At 40.0% G+C, this 26177-nt stretch overlaps 2 protein-coding genes across 2 annotated transcripts in view; one reads left to right on the top strand and one right to left on the bottom strand.

Annotated features, from left to right (window-relative positions):
- TMA16 (translation machinery associated 16 homolog (S. cerevisiae)) overlaps window positions 1–12247 on the top strand; it is a 31976-nt gene extending 19729 nt beyond the window's left edge. Inside the window, exons 3-7 of the mRNA XM_010858342.1 lie at window positions 3745–3782; window positions 4973–5057; window positions 6112–6260; window positions 9360–9402; window positions 11078–12247. Coding sequence (XP_010856644.1) covers window positions 3745–3782; window positions 4973–5057; window positions 6112–6260; window positions 9360–9402; window positions 11078–11258 — 496 coding nt within the window. The 3' untranslated portion in view covers window positions 11259–12247. The remainder of the gene's footprint in view (window positions 1–3744; window positions 3783–4972; window positions 5058–6111; window positions 6261–9359; window positions 9403–11077) is intronic.
- Window positions 12248–15055: 2808 nt separating this feature from the next.
- The window catches only part of MARCH1 (membrane-associated ring finger (C3HC4) 1, E3 ubiquitin protein ligase), a 132517-nt gene continuing 121395 nt past the window's right edge, over window positions 15056–26177 (bottom strand). Inside the window, exon 4 of the mRNA XM_010858343.1 lies at window positions 15056–19192. Coding sequence (XP_010856645.1) covers window positions 18894–19192 — 299 coding nt within the window. The 3' untranslated portion in view covers window positions 15056–18893. The remainder of the gene's footprint in view (window positions 19193–26177) is intronic.

Consider the following 26177-nt stretch of genomic DNA (forward strand, 5'->3'; position numbering starts at 1 on the left):
TTTTGACAATACATGGTGTAACCCCGTGATCAGTATGCTGGAGTGTGTTTTCATCCTCCCCCAGATCTTCCCAGTTAGGTCTCAGCCCTCCTCCCCTAGCCTTGGGCACCTGTTGTTTTGTTTTTTAATAGATGATATCTATCTTTCCTAGCATTTCTTGTAAATGGAATCATTACTGTATATAGTTTTTTGTGCCATTCTTTTTTTATTTAGCATGAAATTTATCCACATTATTGAATATATTAGTTGTCTTCCATTGGGGAAGAAGCCAATACTTTGGCTATCTGATGCGAAGAGCCGAATCATTGGAAAAGACCCTGGTGCTGGGAAAGATTGAGGGCAAAAGAAGTGGACGGCAGAGGATGAGGTGGTTGGATGGCATTACCGACTTGATGGACGTGAATTTGAGCAAGCTCTGAAAGCTGGCTGAGGAAAGGGAAGCCTGGCATGCTCCTGTCCATGAGGTTACAAAGTCAGACACGACTTAGTCACGAACAACAAGTTGTCTTTCTCTTTCATTACTGAGTAGTATTTCATTGTATGGATATGTAGGTTTTTATCCATTTACCTGTTGATAGTCATTTGGATCATTTATATTTTTTGGCTTTTCTCAGGGTCGGCAAGCTGAGTGACCATCCATCCATTTTTATAAAAGCAGTTTGTTTTACTGAAAGGCAGCTCTGTCTATTCCTTTCATGTTGTGGCTGTGATGGCAGAAATGAGTAGTTATGACAGACCAGCCACATGGTCCTCAAAGCCTTACTTGTTACTGGCGAATGCTTAAGTGAAAATGATCAACCCTGCTGCTGCATACAGATAAAATTGCCATAAACGTGTACAGGTATTTTCATGGTCATAAACATTTTTGTTTCAGTTCTTAGAACTGGAATTGCTGGGCTATGTTGTAGACATGGGCTTCTCAGATGGCGCTAGTGGTAAAGAATCTGCCTGCCAGTGCAGGAGACATAAGAGACTCAAATTCGATCCCTGGGTCAGGAAGATCCCCTGGAGGAGGGCATGGCAACCCCTTCCATATTCTTGCCTAGAGAATCCCATGGACAGGGGAGCCTGGAGAACTGCAATCCATAGGGTCGCAAAGAGTCTGACGTGACTGAAGCAGCTTAGCAGGCACACACATGCACAGCAGATGTATGTTTAAGTAAATAAGAAATTGAGTTTTTAAAAAAACTTGTTGAAAAGAATAAAGTCATGAAGGAGGTGTAATGTTTAAGTATGTATAATAATAAAATTACCTTATCTGAAGTGGTAATGCCATTTTATTTTTTTCCACGACTGATGTATAAGAGTTGGGCTTCCCAGGTGGTGCTAGTGGTAATCTGCCTGCCAGTGCCAGAGACACAAGAGTTGCTGGTTCAACCTCTGGGTCTGGAAGATCCTCTGGAGGAGGAAATGGCAACCCACTCCAGAATTCTTGGCTGGGAAATCCCATGGACAGAGAAGCTTGGCTGGCTACAGTCCATGGGGTTGCAAAGAGTTGGACATGACTGAAGGGACTTAGCCTCCGTTTCCTCTCAGACATGTATTATCATTTTTAAAACAGATTTGAGCCAATCTAGTGAGTGTACAGTAATGTGTCAGTGTGGTTTTAATTTGTATTTCTTTATGACTAATTATATATTTTTATGTGTTTATTGTTTGCTTTTATGTCTCTGATTTGATGAAAAATCTGTTAAAATTTTTTCCCTTTTGATTTTGAGTTGTTTGTCCACTGTTAAGTAGTAAGAACTATTTATATATTCTTAACGCAAGTCTTTTGTATGTTATTTGTATTGTGAATATTTTCTCCCATTCTGTGACTGAAATATTTTTGTTAAAAAGGCTTCATTTTATTTCTCTGATTTTCTAGTTGTTTAAAGTGGGAGGGTAAATCTGATATGCTTTACTAGTGCAGGGACAGTGAATTTTTTTTTCCTTCATTGCTGTATCCCTAGTTGATAGCATTAAGCATCGAAAAAAAAACTAGTGCAAGGTTATTGCTGAGCCATGAAAGACGCTGGGATTCTTGGCCTCCAGAGGAGAGGAATTCAACCTGGGGCCAGTGACAAGGCTTGACCGCTCAGAGCTTTTGTGTATTAAAGTTTTATTAAAGTATAAAAGAGATAGAGAAAGCTTCTGACATACACATCAAAAGGGGGCAGAAAGGGTGCCCCCGCTGCTAGTCTTTAGCAGTAAGTTATGTACCTATTAGCAGGCAACTAATTAATTAGAGGAAGGAAATGTCTCGGAACTCAGAGAGTGACACCAGGCCCCTCACCTACAACATGCATTTTGAGATAACATTGGCACAAGGTGCATCATCCCGGGCCATAAAACAATTGACATGAATCTTGAAGAAAGGCAGGTTTCCAAGCAAATATGTACTCCCATTAACATAGCTTAAGAGAACATTTGCGAGAGTAAAGCATACTGGTTTGTTAAGTAAAACATACTGGTTTGTCAAATCCCTTCTGAGTCTTAGTTGGAACCAACTTGAAGAAAGAGTCTAAGGTAAATACATAGTTCATTAACATAGCTTCGGAGAAGGCAAATGGCACCCCACTCCAGTATTCTTGCCTGGAGAATCCCATGGACGGAGGAGCCTGGTAGGCTACAGTCCATGGGGTCGCGAAGAGTCGGACACGACTGAACGACTTCAGTTTGACTTTTCACTTTCATGCATTGGAGAAGTAAATGGCAACCCACTCCAGTGTTCTTGCCTGGAGAATCCCAGGGACAGAGGAGCCTGTTGGGCTGCCGTCTGTGGGGTTGCACAGAGTCAGACACGACTGACGCAACCTAGCAGCAGTAACATAACTTAAGAATAACATTTCCATGAGAAAAACACATTGGTTAGCTCAAGGGCTGAGAAAAGTTCAGGTGGAACCAGATGTCATCATGGCAACACAGAATTTTAAAGGAAATCTCCTTTTAATTTTGTATAGAGAAGGAAAAAAAATCTGACAATTGTAGTTTGTTTCCTACTGATGTTTAAGAGAGAGAGAAAAAACTTCTGACGGTTGCAGCCTATTTCCTCCATTTGGAGATCCTAGCCTTCCGGCATGTTACCCTCTCACTAGCGTCCCTCTTTTCTGAATGGAAAAGAGTTTTTTCTTTTCTTTTCTTGTCCTCCTGTGGGATCTTAGTTCTCTGACCAGGGAACAACCCATGCCCCCTGCTATGGAAGTTCAGACTGTTAACCACTGGACTGCCAGGGAAGTCCCTGAATGGATTAGAATTCAAAATAGCAACAGTAGGAGGCACATGATCATGTAGGCCATTTTTTTAGAGTAAATGAGTTCTTTTTCTTTGTTATAATTTGTATCAAATTTATGAAAAGTAAACATTTTGTTTTATTCTTGTTGAAGTTTAAAAGATGACAGTGATATATTTTGGTCTTGATGGCAGCACTGTTTTCTAGAAAGTCCTAGATACTCTTCTGTGCACAAGCATTATGTATATTACAGAATTCAGACAAGCTTTCCTTTGTGTTTTCAAAACCAGTTTGTTTTATAGGTATCCTTTAGTCACTGCAAAGCAGAAAAAAATTTCTAGTAACATTTTGTGATTTAAAAGAGAAGCATGGTGTCAGTGTTTCTTCTTTAAGAAAGTTAATTTCATATGCATAAAAGTTATCTTTGAAAGGTTCTTAAGGTTCTTTGGGTAGTTTTTCTTTTTGGGTTTTTTTTCAGATTTTTAAAACTTGTTTTGGAAGTTTTCTAACACACATGCACATTTTCTCCCAAGATTGAAGAATGAAAAGGCATTGCGTCTCAACCTTATTGGTAAGTGGATTTACTTGTTTGAAGTTCTTCCCTTACCTATTTTCTCTTGACTCTCTTAGTGAAATACTATTTTTATCTCTACCAGATAAAAGTGATTTTGCCAGATTAAGTGAATTTTCTCTACCAGACTTGATTAAAATAAAGTCAGTCATTAAACTGTTAGAACAGTGTTAATATCTAGGTCAGTTTTCTAGAAGTTTTTAGTATCTACCTTTATCCATCCCTCTCTCTCTCTAGTTTAATTCTAGCTTCCTGACCATTAGAATTATGAAGGGTTTTGGGAACAGCAATTCATGCTTAATGATGTGAATATATCCTCAGTCTGTATCTCAGTGTCACAGTCTTTTTATGTGTGTGTGTGGGTGTGTGATCAGATTTATTATTGGTAAGGTTATCTGATAAGTTTGAGATTTCGTGAGTGGCTACTAGGCTTTGTAACTAAAATGAAAGATATTCAAACCATTAACTCTACTGCCTTATCAGGCAGCAGAATAGTATTTGTAAATGGTTTATCAGTAATCCTGGATAGGGCCATTTCTTGATTTGTAATACTGAGAAATTTTACTGAAAGTGGCACCCCTGTGGTCTGATTGACTCATAAGCATGAAGTCTGCTAGCTTTTTGATAATAGATGTCAGTCATTCTGCGTCGTATACAGCAGATCTTGTATGCTTAGTGTATTTATTGACTTTGAGGCCCTGAACAGGTTACTTAACCTTTCTCTTCTAAATGGAGATAATAATAACCCTCATAGGATTGTAAAAGTCAAGACCTGTGCCTATACGTAGCGCCCACTGCTTAATGAAAGTTTATCACACACCATCCTCTTCATTAATCTAATCAAACTCTCTTTTTTTTATTTCAGACAAGTTCTATCCTTTGCTTTATAAATACTTGGAACTTCATGTTCTTTTAAAGTATTCTTTATTTTAAAAAATGTTTTTTATCCTTACTGGATAAGAAATATATACAGAAAAGCATCCTTCCTACCTTTGTCACTTCCCCAAATTAAAATGTGACAGTTCAGTTTCTGACAGGCTGGTTTAGTTAGCTTTGAGCCCACACAAAACTTTTAACTTTGAAATAAATGTTGATACTGTTTTAAACACATTGATGTTGAAAATTATAATGAATACCTCTGCTTAAATAATGACTTATGTTTTAAACTGTTTTGGTACTTGTTGTTATAGGTGAAAAACTGCAGTGGTTTCAAAATCATCTTGATCCCAAAAAAGTAGGATATTCAAAAAGAGATGCTTGTGAATTAATTGAAAGGTAAACACTGGGCATGTTAATGAGCAAAGGGTCAGTAAGAGGAATTCCCCAACTTGGTTCTGCAGATGCAGAGTTCTGTTCTGGATTTATAGACAAGCAGATAGACTTTGTTACAAAGACTTTGGGTTGGTATACTAGCTTAGTCATTTTAGAAGGCTCATCACCTTTCTGAGCCTCAGAATGGCAGGTAACCCAGTTTCTTGACACCAAAACTCACATCTGCAGATGGAGGTTAGCAGATGGAGGTGAGGTAGTTTGAAGAGCGTCTAGGCAGAGAGAACAAGGTCTGAAAGGCCTGGGGATGGGAGCAGCCTATTTAGTGATCTGCCAGACATTTAATATCACTGAGATAATAGGTTCCGGGAGGGAATTGTGACAGTTTGAATAAACAACCAACACATAAAGGATCTCAAATATCAGTGTAAGAGTTTGGACTTTACCCAAGGACAGTGGGAGTCATAGGAGACTTTGAATAGCAAGTAGCTGCAATGCTCACATTTAAACTTTTGAGAGTGAGGAAAATGGATGAGGGGGCAGACTGTTAAGAGGCTGATGAAGCCGTCCAGGCAAGAGGTGGTGGCGGGAGCAATGTGGTAAAGAGAAATGGAAATGTCTAGAGAGTTTAAGGAGGTAAAAGTCTCAATCTTCAGTGAAAACTTAAATGTGGCATAAAGGGGAGAGAGAGGAGTCAGGGTGACCCAGTCTTCATCTGTGTGAATGGGGTAGGGGCCAGGGCAGAGGTGGAGCAGGTTCGGAAGGGACCAGGGGCAGGGCGGAGGGTGCATTAAGGCGTCACCTGTCAGCCAGATGGAGACACCCAGGAGGTGTTGGAGTGTGAGGACCTGGAGTTGACACTGTAATGGCAGGCTTTCATTTGTTCACAGAAGATTTGAGAGTGGTTGAGTTACCAAGAGAAGGTCTGAGGTCTGAGAACTTGAAGGAATCCAGAGGAATATGAAAACTTGAGAAGGACAGGCAGTGGCTAGGGATTATGTTTTAAATGAAGTAATATAAGCCAAACAGATTTTGTAAGTCAGACCATCTTGTTTTTCAGGTATTTGAATCGATTCAGCAGCGAGCTGGAGCAGATTGAGTTGCGGAACAGCTTCAAGGACAGGCAGGGCCGGAGGCACTGCTCTCGGGAGGCGGCCATCAGGCAGACCCTGGAGCGGGAGCAGCGGCAGTACCAGGCCCACGGCCTCGGTGCGTTCCATGCGGCTTCCTGCTGTCTTGTCTCTGTAACTTATCCTGTTTATTTAGTTCACTTTGATTTTCCTTTTCTTTCTTTTTGAATATTTGGAATTTTTTAATTCATTCTTTTTTTCTCCTACTTTCTGAAAACTGTCAATTCTGACAGTGACATTTTTCTACTATGATAGTAATGTTTTCCTCTCCCTTCAGGCATGTGCTTAACCTGCTTTGGTATAGGGTTATTACTTGCCTGTCTCCAGTCACATCAAGTTTCTTTAGAGTAGGTACTGTGTCCTCTTGCCTTTGTAATTTTTGTAGTAAAGAGCTATACTTGTTGCAGCCATTCTTGAGAAATTACAGAAATCAAATTTTCTTTCTTAGCACTGTAGCATTTCTTATAGTTGGTGAACACAAGTGTGTTGTTCGTTTAGCACCATTGTCTGAAGAAAAGTGCTTAGGAGGAGAGGAGAGGGCACTTGCAAGGGCTTGCAGAGCCCACCAGCAGAGAACGACCCAAAGGCTGCACATGGCCTACAAGTAGTGTTTGATTGGCATATGAATTGTCAGTATAAAAAGATCTGCTGATTTCACATGAAAAATGTAGATTTCTGGATGCCCATTAAACATATGGTCTGACAGCATTGTTTGCTAGAGCAGAACAGCAGCCATTGCTTTTAGACTCAGCATTCTGTGGTTCCAGACCTCCCTTCATTCACGTTCCCTGCCTAGTCCCTGTAGGCACTCATGTGTGGATTTGCCTGGAGAGTACAGTAAATGAAATGTTTAATAGGAAAATTAGTTTTTTTTAGCTTTAATAATAACACTAGGAGCCTGAAGGCATTATCCTGCGACTCCTTCTGTGTAGGTCCCAGCCCTGGCAATAGCGGTACTTGGTCCAGGAAAGCCTGGGCGGCCCCCCAAAGGCAATTCTCCCCTCAGGCCAAACCTCCCTGGTCGTTTCTCACTATGACTGCAGGGTGCACTTCAGCAACACACAGCAGGGAGTGTTGAAAAACACAAAATTTAGTGCTTGCAGGTCCTGGAGGGTACAGGACATGCCTGAGGGGCTCACAGTGAGGGCTCCAGTAGAGAAAGAGGAGGAAAGCAGGGACCGGGGGTCCTGCCATTGTAAGTGTCTTAGGTTGAATGCCCCGGGCTTCAGGGGCTCCCTCTTCATGAAGATGCCAGAAAGGAGAGTGGGTTCGCTCAAGTGACCAGTCCCCTGAGGTGTTCTGACTGGGTGGGGCAGCCTGGTTTCTGACCTAGTTGTTCTCTGCAGCTGTGTCAGAAGCTGGCAGTAGGTTCATTGAGTTGGATGTCTTTGCAGTCAGAAGGTTAACTTCAGGCACTTATACCTTCAGTAACACTAGGAACCCTGAGTAGATAAGAAATGTTTTTTTACTGGAAAAACAACAACAGAATAGCTTTAAAACAGGTTAGATCTCTACTTAGACCCTTGCAGCTTACTAAATAACAGCACAAGTTACTTCCTACCTACTCCCCAGCCTTGTTACTTTCCATTTAAAAATAGAGATGGATTGCACACCTCCCCTTCCCAGGTTGTTTAAAAGCCAAACAAGACTGCATGTAACGTGTAGGGATTGAGGGAGAGCTTCAGCCAGTCCTGTGTCCTTTTCACTTAAATTTGTCTGTGCTTATAGTCTCCATTTCTTCATCTTCCATTTTCTCTGGAACCCCTTAAGTTAGGCTTTTGTAGCCACCACCCACCCCAGTGTTCTTGCCTGGAGAATCCCAGGGACGGGGGAGCCTGGTGGACTGCCATCTATGGGATCGCACAGAGTTGGACACGACTGACATGACTTAGCAGCCACCACTCAAAGTCCTCGTTGCTGATGAACAGTTTAAGTTGTTAAGACAGATGGTAGCTCTGCTGGGTACCAACTCGCATAGTCAACTTCTGTGCAGCCTTTGATACAGATGATCCCTTCATTTTTTGGTCACATTTTATATTTGAGGTAGTAGCCCCTGTCCTTCCCCAGTTTTCCTCCCAGTTCACTGGCCATAATGTCAGTTTCCTAAGTTGAATCCTTCTCATAGCCTCATGAACTAAATAATTGGCCCAGATATTTGTCCTTGGGCCTCTTGTCTTTCCAGTTTATACCAGGTCCTGCATTTATCTCATGTAATCCTGTGCTTTTAAATACCATCTAAATGTCATAACTTCCAAATTTACGTTGTCAATCCTAACTTGTCCCTAGAACTCCAGACTTGCATTATCAAACTTGAGTTTCTTAAAATCTCTTCTTGAATGTCTTCTAGACAGCTCCAATTTGGCATGTCCCAAAACAAAGTCCAGCTTTTCTCCTAAAACTGGCTACTCTTGTAAGATCCGTATTTCATTCAGTGACATCACCACTTGCCCATCATTCTGCAGACATTTCACATCCCACATCCAGCTCATCAGCCAGATACACTTGGAGTCTGATGACTTGCACTGTTGCTCTGCTCTCCTGTAGCTCGAGCCACCTGTCTCTCAGCTCTGCCCTTGTCATGCCCTCCCAGGTGGCTCTGTGCTCAGTCTCTTCGACCTGTAGCCGCCAGGTTGAGTAGCAGTAACTGACAGCACATCCCAGGTCAGACATCCTCCTAGGGGTGGAGCCAGTGCTAAATCTCAGACCTGTGCTTCTGGTTGTGCCTCAGCCCAGGGAATGTGGTGACACAAGTCTACAAGAGTCTAGAAACATGGGCAAAATTGTCAGAGATGCTGTCAGTAAGATTCAGTGAAGACCACATACTAACATCTCTCTGTCTTGCCCCTGTTTGGTATACCCATTCCTCACTCACATTCGTATTTTCTGAAGCTGTTGTAAAGGTCAAATGTTTTTATTGTAATTTGTTTCATTTTATACATTCTATTTTAGAATACATTATTTAATAGTGTCTTTTCTTTTTTAATCACCTTCTTAGACTAAGTCCTTTATACTTTTGAAACTTCTTTTCATTGTAGCTTTGTAATCATGCTTTGAAAGTTTATTTTGCTTTGGGCATTCTTCTGTCAGTTATTTCTTTTTCTTCCTGAGATAATAAAGGAAGGAACTATAAATACTGTAATAAGAAGACTTTACCTAATAAATGTATTTTCTTTTCCAGAGATTCCAGACATTTTAAATGCAGATAATCTGAAAACGTTTCGGTGAGTTTGTTGCATTTTTTTCTTTGTTAAAGCTGCATGTAAAGTACTTGATAGATAACCTTTCTTCCCTTCTGAGTATTCAGGGATTCTTTTTCACCTCTCTTTCATCAGATAAGTAAGAATTTTCCTAAGTTGCATTTGCTAGAAATGCCTGAAATGATAGTGACCTAGTGCTTTTGTTTTTCAAAATACTTCAAAATTCTTCAATATAGTATTTAAAAGAACATGATGTCACTGTTCCTCTCTGTTATTTAAAAAAAAAAAAAAACAGTCAGCAGCAGACTTGATGGCTCAGAAACCCATTCCCAGACTGTTTGCAGCACTTCCTTCTGGAAAAGTTGGTTGGTGGGAAGGGAATCATGAAGAACCAGGTGACCAGTGATCTCTCTAATAACTCTGTGACCAGAGAGACCAGTGAGTAGGATTTCCAGTTTTTAGTTTTCAAACATAAATTATTTTTCTTTAGAAAATAATTTTTATTAATCACTTTGGCCTTAGGTAGGTCATGTTGTTCAGCCTGAAATTTTAATTGAAATTAGATAAATTAAGTCCATGTTATTTGAAACCCTTAAGCTTATTTTATATTATTATACTTCTGAATTTATAGAAAATATTTAATATTCATAAAACCTCAGCTCATAAAATTTACCAGTCGTATTTAAGAAGTGGTTCACTTTTTTAACTCATGTACGTGTAGTTATAAGTACATGGAGCATAAGATTTTTTTTAGATGTTAATTTTTTTGCCTGTAATATTAAGTAGTCAGATATATAAGTATTCTCTTTATTCATTAAAACGGTAGATTCTGTCTCCTCCAAAGGAAGCCAAAAATGAGAAGAAATTAGCATAGACTGTTAGTATTTTTATCTAGCTTGAGTTCAGTTCTCAAAACAGTCTTCATTTTGCTCCCAAAGTAGCTGCACATAGGATTGTCACAGAAATGCTGAGGTTGAGAAACTGGAAGTTTTCTGTTATAAGAATTGTTTGGTTGGTGAAACTTAATTGTGACTTACCATTGTGTGTGAAGAGAAAAACCTTTTCTGACTGTGCATTTTGGAGATTTTCCAGTATGGTATATATAGTTCCTGCTTTTGAGATTTCTTGATACTGTATGTCCTGACAGAGGGAAGTGTTGAGGTTAGGGATCATAAAAGAAAGGAACAGCCTCCTTGTAATTTCTACCTAATGTTTTCCTGCATTGTTTTGAAAGTCTTGAATATGTGAAATTCCCTGGGCAGTTAACTGCTATTATAGATTAATGGGGCTTCCCTGGTGGCTCAGATGGTAAAGAATCTGCTTGTAGTGCTGGAGACCTGGGTTCGATCCATGAGTCAGGAAGATCCCCTGGAGAAGGAAATGGCTACCCACTCCAGTATTCTGGGCTAGGAAATCCCATGGACAGAGGAACTTGGCCGGCTACAGTCCATGGGGTCGAAAAGTGTCAGACGTGAGTGAGCAACTATAACATACTATAGATTAATGAGAAAGTGCAGTAAGTATGGAACATGCAAACCTCAGTTTTGGGGACATTTTTTTTTTTTTCCTGATGGATTTATATTGTTTCCGTCTAGTACATTGGAGTCTGCTGTAAATTTATAAACTTTTTTTTGCATAGTTTTGAATATTGACTTCATTCCCCACTTCACCAACTCTCTGCATTCTCTCTTTTGTCTAGGGAATGGGATTTTGATCTGAAGAAATTGCCAAACATTAAAATGAGAAAAGTCTGTGCTAGTGATGCAGTGCCCAAGAAGTGTAAGAAGAAAGCTGTGACAACTATAGATGGAGATTTAGGGGAATTGGAACTGAAAGATGAGTCCAGTGACACAGATGAGGAAATGACTGCGGTGGCTTAAGTGTCTTTGCTTGAGTTGAAAATAAATAATTTAATAACTTGAAGTTATACTTGAATTGATTATGGTAAATAGTTGTCTCAACACATGAATTTCCTGTTTTATCTTACTCTTATATTTTCAGTTTCAAAAACAGTGTGGCAATTTTTCTTAAAAATGAATGTTGCTTTTCATTTACTTTAAGTTATTAGCATAGATAGAAGTACTCTTCAGAATCCATTTAATTTGAATTTCTAGGTCTGGGAGACCAATATGAATGAGGACCCAAATGTTACAATTTTTTTTTATAACATGTTTACTTAGAATCACCTAATATCACATTTTGGGGCATAGGCAGTAGCTATTTTGCTAGAAGGTTAATGTGGGTACTTCTTGAGTAAGCAGTGATGACAGCAAAACTGCCTTTTAGCAGTGTTTTTCACTGTTCTTCCTCTTACACATCAAACCTGTTTTCTTTCCTTATAAAATAGGGAAAATGTGATACAGAATTTATATACACTTATGGATTGTACATTGCTGTTATTTATTATCTTTGACCCAGAGTTAGGTAAATGGTTAAAGAAGAGCCACCAACTTGTTGTTATGTGGATCTCCTGTTATCTAGATAAAGGGGATAAATGATTTCAGGTTGGCTAATTTTGTTTGTATATTATTTTTTACTTTCTCATTGTGAAAAGTATTAGGTTTTATTTGTGGAAACAGAACTAAAGATTAGAGAACTAGTTATTTCAGTTGTCTTATTTCTTCTTCTGAGAGAGGTTAAATTGAGATGTAACTCAATGTTTCCAGCATCATGGAAAACATGACTGTGGTAGAATGTTCTTAACAGAACTTGTTAAATGCAAGTTTCTTCTGGCCTGTTTTCTGAAGAGTGCAGTAAAAGTGCATTTTCAAGGGAAAAAAATTCTGTATGAGGTAACCAGGTATCAACTGTCTTGTTAACAGCTTTTTTACTTCAGAAGGTTAAAAATAAAACTTATAATTTTACATAAGGTTCTTATTATTTAATGTTTGGTGATTTAACTAATGCTGACTTGCTTTGGCTTTAAGTAATCCATGCAGAAGTATGGTTTTATGGTTATATAGTAAGCTCTTATGGAGAAGGCAATGGCACCTCACTCCAGTACTCTTGCCTGGGAAATCCCACGGATGGAGGAGCCTGGTGGGCTGCAGTCCATGCAGTCGCTAAAAGTCGGACATGACTGAGCAACTTCACTTTGACTTTTTACTTTCACGCATTGTAGAAGGAAATGGCAACCCACTCCAGTGTTCTTGCCTGGAGAATCCCAGGGACGGGGGAGCCTGGTGGGCTGCTGTCTATGGGGTCACATAGAGTCAGACACAACTGAAGCGACTTAGCAGCAGCAGCAGTAAGTTCTTATCTCTTTGGTCATTGGAAAATTTCCTTCTTGGGGGAAGGGAGTTCATTTTTTGTTTCAAAACGACTAAAAAAACTGAGTCATAAATTACAGTAAAGAGAATAAAAACTGCTTTATCCAGTCTGGTATTTAAAAAGCATTACTGTTGATGCTTATAAAGAAATACTGTCTTATTTCACAAGAATAACTTGTGAAAATGGCAGAACATTCTCCTCCAACATTTATTTCTAGTTTTCCTATGCTATCAAAGCAGAAAATATAACAGGCTGTACTGCTTGGAACCAGAACAGATAAGTGCTTGTTGAGTGAATTTATGACCATAATTGTTACGTCACTCCTGGCTAGACCTTAGTAACCTAAGAGATTATGTGTCTTTAGAGTAATGCTCCTAAATGGTCCCCTGAACCATTGTCTGTGGAACATGTTCTTTCTTTCTTCAGTGATGCTTGTCCCGTCCCCTTTTCTGTCAGTGTTAAACCTTTGAGAGAAAGCTTCTCTAGTCCACGGACATGGAACCGAGGAAAAGTAACACTTTGTTGGCACTTCTTTGTAAACTTGGGGTGGACAGATAATAAATGGCAGATAGTAAATATTTTAGATATTGCAGGCCAAATGTAGTGTCTGTTGCATCTACTTATGTATGTATGTCATGGCCGTACCCAGATAGGCCACAGGCTAGGTTTGGTCTGCTTGCCAGAGTTGGCCAATCCCTGGTCTAAATCAGCACGCTGAACTCCACGGACTTGGGCTTATGATACATTTCTAAACTCAGCTACTAACTGCTGTCTGTAGCTGCTATTCCTAATACATGGCTGCTTCCTTGCCTTGCACACATTGGTCTGTCTCTGGGACTCTGTTCACCTTAAATAGCGTTTTCTACTCTTGTAGTCCTTATGCTTCAGGACAGAAGATTAAATGGGTGTCCTCTTTGGCATGTTTTTTTGATAGGGTGTGATTTTATTCTTGACCCCAAAATAATTTTAGGTTCACATTAAAATCAAGAGGAAAGTAAGAGATTTCCCATGTACTCCCTAGCCCCACGTGCATAGCCTCTGCCTTACCAACATCCACCACCAGATGGTACACGTGTTATAACTGATGAACCTACATTGACATCCAGCATGTTTGGAATGAAATCCACATTCTGTACGATGGCCAGACTAAACAACCACCGTGGCTAGAGAGGCCTGAGGTGCTCTGATTGCCGCCGTCCTCTCCACATGCCCTGGGCTGGCCTCGTTTCAGACGCACTGTCTGCCTGTCCTCCCCTAGGGTGGCCAAGCCATGTCCCAGGTGGGGACAGCTTGGTGCTGGCCCCCTGATGACCGTGTGTGTCCTCTGAGGCCAGGCTGGCTCATGGCGTTCCTGAGCCTCAGAAGAGTGCTGTGTGGTCTTCTTGAACAGGAGGGCGTGGGGTACTGTGCGGAGCTCCCACAGGGCACTACATGTTTGCCCCCTTATTTTCCAGGTCTGATCAACTGTGAGACTCCCTTCTCAGTCCGCTGTGGCTGCAGGCTGTGAAACGGCTTTGCTGCACCATGGTCCTGGCTTCTCGGCAACAGGGTGCCCCTGCCTTATGCAGTGTTACTGCATCATGTGCCCCTTTTCTTCCTGTGCCTTCCCTTTGGGGCAAGACTCCCGAGGAGCTGGCACCTCTGTTCATCTTTCCTTGGGTACCTCTGTAAGGGGTGAACTGTCTTAAACTCTAGCACAGACTTGTTTCCCCCCTGGCTGGATCTTGCTGCCGTGTCTTGTTCAGGACTCTGCTTCCTGCCCTGCCATTTCCCTGGGTTAAGGAGCCTACCCCATCCTTGCTGCCCTTGGTATCTCTGTCACAGCTCCCGGTTTAGGTCACTAGCTAAACACACAGTGACAATGATTTATGATCTAGGTTTGTTTGTTGTAATTTGGGAGGCTGAGAAGACAAATGCACATGTTCAGTTTGGACAGAAGAATGAACGCATCCAATTAGACCCTGAATTCAGGCTTAAAAGTTGGAGCTTCAGGGGGGATGTTTTCTTCACTGATCACTAACCTTCTTAGGTTTGAATTAGAGTCCCTCTTTTAGTTTTTATTACCTCTGGGTAGGAAAATACTGTTACATTCTTTTGTATATCCAAGCCTTATTCATCAGAGAATCTTTTTCTGGATTACATTCTGATTTTTCTTAATTTTTTTTTCTTTAAAACAGTTTGAAAGTCTGTGTAGATTATTTTCATTGATTTTCTCTTATTAATGCACCTATTTAATCCTTTCTAAAATGCCATATGTTAACCTATGTTGGCCTTAAAATTATGTTCAGACCCTGCTTAAAAACCCAGACCATTGTAGAATCTTAAGAACTCAAGGCTGTTTGAATGTTACAGATACAGATCTGAAGAAATTCAGGTAAGTTAGACAAAAAATAAATCACAACAAAAGTTTGGGTCACTTATTTAATATACAAAGTCTTTTTTCACAGGGAATTATTTGTTTTCCTTAATTTGTCTTAGTACGCATATTTCACAAAACAGTAAATTGTTAATGCAAGAGAATTAGGAAAAACCAAAAAAAGTACAAATGCTCAATCCCCAAAATTGCACACAGTTAATGTTTTTCATTTGTTTTAATGCAGTTTCAAATGGGCTTTCTTCAGATGTGGAGGAAACACTGCAGCCCAAAAGAACAGTACTTCCTCTCAACTGTATTGATATGTAAAATAGCACCTTTGGGCTGACATAAAAGGAAAGAAAATTGGTTTCCGTCTTTCTTAATTAAAATGTAAGTCCTGCACAATGATATGACAACTACAATAATGACAATGTTAAGTTTGAAGAGCTCTACTTTGTTCCAAAATATTAATTGGCATGAAAGGAAAGGTGAACTGTGTCAGGCAAATGAAACACTGCCCCACCTCACCTCCATGACAATTAGAATATGTTAGTGATGCCATTGCTCTAATGGTCTAGTTTTCCAGTCAAAATATATAGATGGTTCAGGGACCTTTTGCAAAACAGATTAACTATGCAGCTGTCTCTCTGGGACTGTAATCCCATGAACAGCAGCTCAGGATGAGATATAATCCTGCAGCATTTAGAAGACTCCTTTACTGTGTACACCTGTCTTCCTTCAGTTTCTCCATTGTTTTATATCCCAAATTGATGGGAACATTTTTGTTTCGTTTGTACTTAAGCTTAATTTCCTTTTGGGCTTCACTTTAAAAAAAAAAAAATATGGATTGCATTTCTTTACAACTTAATACTTGAGCTTATACAATAAAAGTGACAGATCTTTAAAAAAAAATTAACAGTATAAATGGCAATGGTAATACCACAGTCATGATTATAAAAAGCCAAGGTTTTAGTAGAACTATCAATTTATTCTTCAATTTAAGTCCTTTGTTTCAATTCCATTTTATTTCTTACATAAGCAGGTAAACATGCTTCAAAAAACTGAAGAGCATTCCAGAGAGCAGTTTTTCTTTTTGAAGGGTATATCCAGTCCACAGAAGTATTTTCACAAAGCCACACCCAGTCACTGAAAGGTCAGAGACCATCGCCACACAGTATGAAAGAACACAGTCAACACTAGGTTTTAAATACACAGTTATTTCAGTTGTTTGAACCTTCAGCAGCCATTATGAGAAAACTCTTTAAGAATTTAAATTCGAGAGTTCAGGGTTTATAAAAGAATAGCAGAATAATGCTGACTTTTATCCTGTTAGAGAGCTCTATATTTTGTCATTTCAAGAAAGTCAAAGCCTATTCAAGTTAATTTTGAGAATGTACATGTGGTTTTAAAACGCCGTGTCCTCTTTTACCATTAATACAGTAATGCTTATCTTTATTTTTCATTCTAGTGTTCAGTGTGCCCCTAAATAAACCAGGCCTCATGTGAGCCAATCATCTTCCACTGTGCTATGAGCCATACACTTACCTATCTTTCTAAAGTTTGGGCAGAATTTAAATGATATTTTTGGTGTAAATAATCCTTTCCCTTACAGAGCAGAGGACAGAGAGCTCAACAGTTCTTTGTTTGCTGGTGACGACTTTGTTCCCTCAGGAACTTGTGAAACTGTTGCCGTTGCTAAACCTCAGTAGACATGGATTAGTAAACTGTTTAGGAAACTTAGCAGAAGAAATGAATCACGTTTAGTCCCTTGGGTGAAGTGCCATGGTTAAGTCACCCAAAGCTTCATTATCCATGAATGTATATGTCTTAAACCTTGAAGATGGAAATTAACAAGTTAATACAAAGTCCAGTTTAAGCTTCATATATTTTTAATTACACCACTATGTTTTTATTTGTGCAGAAGTTTTAGTTTAGTTGCCAGTTTAGTTGCCTCAAGTTTTCTGTTTTTTTCCTGTGCCTTCATTCAACAAGTTTTAAGAAAAATGAGCTTTAAAAAACCTCTTGTTTGCTGCCCGACTGACACTTTGACGTTTTTCTCTTGTATATACAGGAACACACACACACCACATGCACACACAAAGTTGACGCTGTTGACCTTTGCTGTATTTCTAAGAACTGGTACTATTTGGACTCAGTGTCAGCCACTACTAATATAATATCATCCTTCTCGTCAATAAAAGGCTATTTCTCTTTCCTTTTTCCTACGGTAACCTGTGAGGAAGAAGCACACTGACAATTACAAAGTACATCAATGTGATACCCAGATTTGTGCAATGCGAAACCCATGCTTTGGTTCTATGCCATCATGGTTGCCTTTTCACAATAATAACAACAGCTAGCAAAGATAAATCACCTTGTTTCATGTAAGACATCTCTCTTTGACAGGCCACTATATTTATAATCATTAATCTAGCTCACTGCAGTATTCACGCTTCAGGTTTACATGAATATGCAAAGAATATAATAATCAACTCATCTGTCAAACCTAAACAACTCAATTTATTACTTATCACAGAATGTTGAATGTTTTTGCTTCCCAGTTGAGCAAGGGAAATACTGTCAGCTCTTTAAAATACAGGCTAAATGCTTGGTCATAACTACTCATCTGTCAAGTTGACACCTTATGTGGATTTAAGAAAGTACATTTGACTTAAATTTTTATTTCCCCTATTATAAGTGCTTCATAGTAGCAAATAAGTTAATTTCAAAACTTTGTCATGGGTAGATTGCTTTATAGTTTTTTTACCCTTTAAAAAATAATAACTTTATCTAACTCTTATTAAGATACTTCATTTGATTAGTGCTTTGTAAAGTAACATTTGTGATACTTTGAATAAAAGAATGAAGTGCTGTTTTGAAAGATTCAACTTTTAAAACAGGCTTTGTCTCTAATTTTAGGGCTGCTCTGTCCAATACAGTGGATTTGAATTGAGATTCCCTGTAAGGATGAAATGCATACTGGATTTGGAAGCCTTGGTTCATAAAAGGAGATGTAAAATAACTCAACAATTTTTTATAATGATGACATTGAAGTGATAACTTGGGTATATAATGCTAAATAAAACATTATCGAAATTCACCTATGTATTTTTGCTTTTTCTAATGGTGCTACTAGAAGATTTTAAATTTACGTATGTAGCCAGCCTTTGTGGCTCACATTACATTTCTGTTGGACAGTGCTGTTTCAGAGGGTCCAAGTGGAGTATACAACGCTTCTGGGTATTTAACAGAGCTAATTAAATCCCAAAATATTTTGAAAATCTACTCTTCATGATTTAAACATAATTTCAAGTATTAATATCTTCAAATGTGTCTTGCATCTATTTTAAAAACATACACCTGTCAAAACAAACTGTACTCCACTACAGCCATAAAACCTGTTAGCCGTCAAAGTATGAATATCAAAATATGCATCTTCCAAGTTTGTGTCTGATGTGCCTTAGGGATAATGCAGACAATTTCAAGCTTAAACCCAGATACGTTTGTCATTTCCAGATGAGAGAGTTAGCATCATGAGGCCCTAGAAGAAACGCACGTTCAACTCAAGTCCTTATTCTGGAACTTTCCCTGCTACTGTGAAGACTCATGGGTCTGTCCACTCAGGCTTTCCGCATTGCCTAAAAGCATCCCTTGCGCCAGTGGTTAATTGTCCCAGAAATCATTTTCCAGCTAACTTCCACATTTCCTCTTTACACTTGAGACTGTTTCATGGGATCCTGGTCATTTGGTGTTTTCTTCTTTCCTTTTGAGCAAAGTAAGAACAAATGGGTCAGAAAGCGGAGAGAAGATAGAGGGTGACTACTCAGGATCGCTTCTGTCATCTGTAGTGACAGGCTGGACTCTGGGTGGCAGGCCTCCGCTGGCCCCGTCACACGGGTATGAGCTCGGTGGGGCCGGCCTCCGCGGGTTGTCGTGCGGTGGGCCCTGTCTGCAACGCGGGCACCGCCCCAGCGTCCTTGGTGTCCATGCTCACGGTGCAAGAGCGGTTCTTCTCCGCCCTCTTGGCTGTGTCCGGGCAGTTCTGCACGAAGATCACGCGGTTGTAGGCCTTCAGCCTGCGCCACAGCTGCACGTAGACCTTGCACTGTACATACATGAAGACCAGACCTCCTGTGAAGCCGATGGCCACCACAACCAGCTTTGTCCAAAATGGCCATTCGAGGACACCTTTCAAAGAAAAGAGAATGTTATCACTGAGTCATTATTGATAGATTTGATTATTTTTCCCCCTATGGTTCCTTCAAAGGACCATGCTGTTGTTTAGTTGCTAAGTTGTGTCCGAATCTTTTTGTGACCCCATGGACTATATAGTCCACCAGGCTCTCCTATGCATGGGATTTCCCAGGCAGTACTAGAGTTGGCAGCCATTTCCTTCTCCAGGGGATCTTCCCAACCCAGGGATCGAACCCATGTCTCCTACATTGCAGGTGGATTCTTTACCACTGAGCCACCGGGAAGCCCTTAAAGGATTATGCCCGCTTGTTAACATAAATCAGAAATATATTGTTAACAACTAGTAATAATAACAAAAACTACTTAATTGCTTTAAGTATTCTCAAAGTATTGCTAAAATTGCACATGACTTCTCTCACCTACCACTAATGTCTCATTCCTCTTACCATCAAGAACCTACTGTGATCATCAGATACTACACTGGATTTTGATACTTGACTTCAGCACTTATTGTTTACAGTGAAATCTTTAAGGAAGGATAGTGTACATACTGAGTGAAAGAATCAGACTTAATGCTCTTAAGGTAACAGAAGCTGTGTGTGGGACTGTACCTACAGGCCCCCGCCCCCACCTGCATTACCTTTAAAATTAAAAAAAAAAAGCGAGAGACACAGAAGCTGCTACATCTCACCAGAAAGAAGAAATTCCTGGGTACAGACATGCATAAGATTTACGGTTTCAGTCATTTGTTTTATACATCTTATATTTTGTAACTGAGAACCATCTCTTTCTTAGGCATCAATGTTTTATCTTAATTTCCATCATCATAACTAGAAATGAACTTTCTTTCACAAAGAGTTTGCTGTAACAGTATTTAGGCCATGCATGATTATAAGTGTGTAATAAATGATGGTCAGGAGACCACATCTTGCCAACATTAGAATGGTGTGGAGGATATATCTGCCTTCAGTCGTGTGAGAGGCTGTCAAATAGAAGGGTGGTTGGAAACCACAGTCTAGGGGATCAGACTTCATTTACCTGTAACAGTGAGTAGAGTTACAGGAAGCATCCTGCATATAATAATTACATATACTTTCAAAACGGACACTGTGCCTTGTTTGCCTCACACTGACGGGTTTGCCTTGTTCTTCACTCATGTCTGTGCCAGGAGAACAGACTTGAGTCAGTGAATCTGGGCACCAGCATCTCCCGGCTGGGCAGGGGAGGGTGTAATTGTGTTCCCTGGGCCACTGGGCAGTGTCTAGAGAGGATTGTTCCACCTGGTAACACTTGAGCAGGTGAAAGGTTGTTGAATCATGCGAATACACCGGGATTCTTGGCCCCCGGAGGAGAAGAATTCAATCTGGGGCCAGAGACGAGGCTTGATCGCTCAGAGCTTTTGTGTAATAAAGTTTTATTAAAGTATAAAGGAGATAGAGAAAGCTTCTGACATAGGCATCAGAAGGGGGCAGAAAGAGTACCCGCTTGCTAGTGTTAACAATGAAGTTATATAATCCAAAGAATATCTGGAGGTTGTAAAGACCTCATCAGACCTACTCCCATAATTTACATTTTAAGATAACAATGTCCTCAGGCAAGATACGTCCTTGTAAAGACCAGGTCTACTCCCATAATTAACATTTTAAGATAACAGAAGGTTGAATCCAAAGACTGTCCTTAGGCAGGATACATTATTGTTATATAATCCTAAGGAATGTGGAGAAAGAAAAAAAGTTTGTCCTTTCTTCCTCGTTGAGAATTCCAGACCCCTCTCTCCTTGGGGACCCCTAGACTCCTTATCAACCTGCCTAGGAAACGACTCTCTCACAGGTGCTGCTGACTTAGTAAGTCGAGGTCTGTAATGCTGCTCTGTCAACAGCCTGTAATGTGTAGCACAGCAAGTAGTTTACCTAGTCCCAAATGTCAGTGCTGCTGAGGCTGAGGAGCCCTGTTGCAGAAGATGATCACTTACGCTTCTTTATTTGGAAATTTGCAGGGAAGATTCAGTATACAAATTAAACATCTTGGAGTTCTTTAAATTTAGAAGGATTTTTGCTCTCAGCTGTTCCATTGAGCAGTAGTCTCCTTGTTTAGAAAAATGTTAACCACAGGCAAGCTGTAGATTAAATGTGCTTTGTCTCATTTTTAGGGAAATCCCCATGCATGACATCTCACTTTCCGTCTGATTTCTATTCACACTGAAAGTTAAAACTGCTTGGATATTTTCCCCTCTGAGCCTCTGCCCATGATATTTCTTTTCTCAGGATTTTGCTTCTCCATTTCTGTGTGTCTACCTATCCCACAAACCTGAATGGGAAATCATTTCCACCCGGAAATAGATGTGCTCACTCTTTCACGTTATTTCTTACACGTGTGGCCTGAGTCACTGACGTGAGTTATTCTCTGTGATGCCATTATCTTGACACATGCAAGATCTGCATCTTCTTGGTCTGTGTTTTTCACACTGCCTTGCTCAGTAGACATTTCAAGGATGAATGAACATTCTAATGATCAAAGTTCTGACTTTGACAGCTGTGCCTCAATCTTTCCAATATAACCAAAAGTGACAGCCTTTCTTCCCTTGCAAGTGAAGGGGCACTATTGATGGACAGGCTGAAGAAGACTCCATTCTTGCCCCACCTCTCCTCCCAGACCCAGTGGCCAGAGTCCATGACGTGCCTGAGAGTCAGGGTCAGGAGTAACCAGCTGCCAGACCTTGGAGACCCTGACCCCGGTACTTTTCCTTCACAAGGTATCTCTGAATCTATTTCCTCTACTCAGGTCATTCTTCCTTTTTACTTTCCTGGGGAGTCAAAGCTCCCATAATTTCTCTAGACAAACTTTAGAGTACAGAGTATCCCCCACCCCAGAGCCAAAGCCATTTGAGTGCAAACCCATTGTCCAGATGGCCACCTTCTTTCAGAGACAGCTGATTTTTCTCTTTGCCTTTTACTAAGTGGGCAGGATTTTTGTTTCCTTTAAAAATTATTGATATTATTGAGCAATTTTAGGATTTTATTTTTAAAAACTCATGATAAGGATATCTTAAGAGAAGATGCCAAAATGGGGCTAAATGGATTTTTTGATGTTGTTTTCATTGGTGAGATGCATTTGCTTCTTTTTATTGAGAGGCAGCACACTGTCTTCCCATTCAGTTGTGTTGGACTAGTCAGTTCTATGCTGTTTTCTGTGAAGAGGAAAGAATGTACACAGTAAGGAAGGGTGGAGGTGAAGAAGGGAAGCTCAGAGTGGACCCCTTGTGTAACCCAAAGAATTCTTTGAAGCTGGAGCATGTACTCAAAATTGTCAAGAGCACAAAGTTGACCCTACTTGCCAGTCCAGAAGAGGAATCTGGAAAATCCAGCTTCAAACAATTCAACCATCTCTTCTTTACTCTGAAGTTCAAGGATTTATGATTTATCTCTACTTCCGCCTTTGTGCTTGAGATCTTTCTTCAGGAGTTCCTGGAGACTTAGGAATCAACTCTCCGCCCATCTTGACCTCTTAAGTATTGATAGGAGATGATGCCTGGAAATTCTTGAGCAAGAATTGGAGGAGCAGATATTCTGTGAACCATCATTTTCTAAGGAAATGGGAATCTTGCCCTTCAGATAGCTTCAATCAGTTCATTTGCTTTCCATATCATCATGTCAATCTTACAAGAATGGGCAATAAACTCTCAAGTCATAAAATACACACTTGTCAAAATAACTTCTTTCACCATTTTGATAATTGCATATGTGTGACATGATATTTGAAGGCTGCAACAACATCCACGCCATCCCAAAACAATAGACATGCCAGTCGGTTTTCCAGGAAAGACTTTAGATTTGTCCTGTGATATGGCATTGAAGACTTCACAAATTGGACTTAGATGAACCAAAACGCTGCATTCTGCCTGAAAGTGCAGTGCTACCAGAACCATAGAAATCAGTACACAGTTTTGTAAAGAAACTGGTATTTGAAGAGCGAGTAAAAGCACTTCAGACAAAGAAAAGTACATTGACCATTCAGCTCATCATATGTTCTGTATCTAAGGCGAGATTTTTCTAGCAAGCCAGAGAGGGAAACTAGGAAGTCCAGGTAAAAGTAACTGTATTTACAGAGATTGAATGAAGGAATAAACATGATGGAAGAGTAAAATCTGTTATTTTTTTTTTTGCATAAAAAAATTGCCCAGATCTTCCTCACTGCATCTTCCAATGAGGCAGGATCAGAAGACAGGTTGGGTTGGAGGGCATTTACCCTCAGGAACCTAAGACTAGAGTTTTTCCACCAACAGGATCACTGCCACCGACTGTCTCTTTCATCTCCTTTACAGTCACCATTTCCTTATTTTCACTCTCAGAAGCCCCCCTTTTCCTGGCTAAGAAACAACCAGATTCCAAATAACCCATACTCATATTCAGTTTCTTTACAAATCAGATCTTACTAAGATTTCCTTTATTATGGTTAATGGCTTCACAAAGGGTGTTTCCTTCAAGAATGAAGGGATTTTGCACAGGGAAATAGCCCATTTCACATATTTACAGTCTTCTCCTTAACTAGTTTTAATGGTAATATTGACTGTGAATAAACATGGATGATACATGTGCAGTATTTGTATAAACACTTTGTTTCAATTTATCTGATAATTTATCAATTATCAATGAGCAAGGTCAAGCTCATTATGTTTTTGAGAAACAAATCCTAGAAAGAAACATTGGAGGATAGTCAGTCCAACTTAGTCAACAAATGAGAAAAAGTAAGCTTTAGAGTGATTATTTTATTCATGATAACTAGTCCATGACCAAGTCAGAAGTAGACTGTGGCGGGCCTTCCAATCATTAGCCCAAGTAGGCGTTTACCACTTTGAGGTCATTAACAAAACAGCATGTATAGTTCTGTTAAAAAGGTATGTTTAAACAACAGTGCCGAAAAGGAAAATATTATATGGATGGCAGGGAAGTGATTTTTAAGATGCTCTCAAAGCAGATGTTAACAGCCAGCAGGGAGGTGCAGTCCAACCCTGGATGTTCTTGGAGGCTTGTGAGGGAGTCAGATGTAAACAAAATCAATTTGCTACACTACTCCCTCATTTCTATGCATTTAAATGGTCCTGGAGCAGCCTTAACTCTCCACCTACAGTCTCTTTCATAGATAACGTGAATTGCTTCATTTTCTTGGCCTTATTTTTGTGATTTGTTTTCAGCACACAGATAGTAGTACCCTGAAGCATTCTTCTAGAATATGTAAAGATAAGGCAGGGGGAGTAATTGTTCCCCCAAATTAGAGTTGACAACATGGATAATTTAGGATATTAAAGTTTCAAGTACCATGTATTTTTGTTTTTGCCTTTTTCATCACAGGAAATAGAAAGAGAGGAATCTGGAGCATGATGCATATTTAAGCTAAAAGGACAGTCACTCAACATACAAAAGACTTTTTCCTGACAGTCTTGTTATTACAGCTCAGAAGATGTTGCTGTTTTATATTCAACTTCCATTCTGGTTAAAGAAAGGCAATTTGTTCTTCTTCAAAGGTTTTTGAAGGTTTTCAAGATGGATTTTAAGTATTTTGACTTTTAAATTATGCAGTTTTTTTCCCCAAAACTTTAAAAGCCAGTTCAGGATCAGTTCTCACAGTTCCAAAGCCAAAGGAAGATTAATAACAACTCACAAAGATGTCTACACCACCTGATAATGTGCACTTTAGGAAGTCAGGCGTTACATACAATTTGAACACAAATACAGAGAGCCTTTTACAAAAAAAAAACAAAAAAACTTTTACAAAAGTCACCTCAGTCCCACTTGAAATTACTGTCCCTCTAGCTAGTGACTCTGTAGGAGTAACTACGGAGTCTGGTTCATGATAAAGATCTTGCTTCCTAATTCAAAAAATCTGAACACCAAAGATAAAAGTTATCTCATTTTCACTTGCTTTTAAGAAACTGAAAATAATGTTTACAAGTATATGGTAGACAACTGACCTTATATACCATGTGTATAAATATTGATAGATACAGGTGTTGGAAAGCTGATCTTTGATTACCATGCAGCATTTTCTGTTGGGAAATAATGGCTGATAACCCTGGGTGATAGTCCACTGGAGACTGTGGGATGAAATCCTGCATCTACCCAGAACTGAGAAAAGGAAAAAATATTTTGCAGAAAAAGTCTAAAGAAAAGAAAAAAAGTAGAAAAGCTTGTATACAAAGAATTCACCCTCCTACATTGACTGGCTCCCTTGCTGGTCTCCAGATACAGCGCTCAGCACCTGGGCTGTGCTGGTGAGCAAGACAGACATGGCCTGACCCGGTCAAAACTCAGACTATTAAAAGCGCAATCACAACAGGGTGTGGGAAGTCTCCTGGGGGCAGAGTTTCTCAGCCTGACTGCACAAGAGGATCACGTAAGGGCTAATTATGTGTAAACCTCTGGGAATAGAGCTCGACGCTTTGTGGTGGTGCAGATGGTGCACAGGTGATTCGATGGGCAGCCAGGCTGGGGTGGTACAGGATGCGCAGGAGCACGTGTTCCCCATGCTCAGAGAGCACACACCTTGCTGGGCTCCACCCTCAGAATCTCTGAGTCACAGGCCCAGGGTGGGGAGAGGCAGGAGTCTGCCTTTCTAACAAGCACTCAGGTGACGTTCATGCTGTGGGCTTGGGGACCACATTTTGAGAGTTGCTGAGGTAGTAGCAGTTATTCTATCTCAGGGAGCTGATTTGGGTTTCTGGGAGGGAGTGAAATTTAAGGTCAACTTAAGGGACAAGGAAGTGTGTGATGACACATGAGCATGAGAATTGGTGTGCAGGGTGGACACGAAAAGCTGGGAGGAAATGTGTCCCCAAGACAGAGGAGCAGAGCAGGGTCTGGGAGCAGGTCTGGGGGTGAAACAGTGTTCAGCAAGGCTGGCTTCATCCAGGCCATGGGGTCAGCATAGCTCCTTCCCAGAATCCAGGGTGTGTTTTGAGAATCATGGATAAACAGGGACAGAA

Source organism: Bison bison, unplaced genomic scaffold (genome assembly GCF_000754665.1).
Source record: "Bison bison bison isolate TAMUID 2011002044 unplaced genomic scaffold, Bison_UMD1.0 scf7180017864385, whole genome shotgun sequence".
Classification (NCBI taxonomy): Eukaryota; Metazoa; Chordata; class Mammalia; order Artiodactyla; family Bovidae; genus Bison; species Bison bison.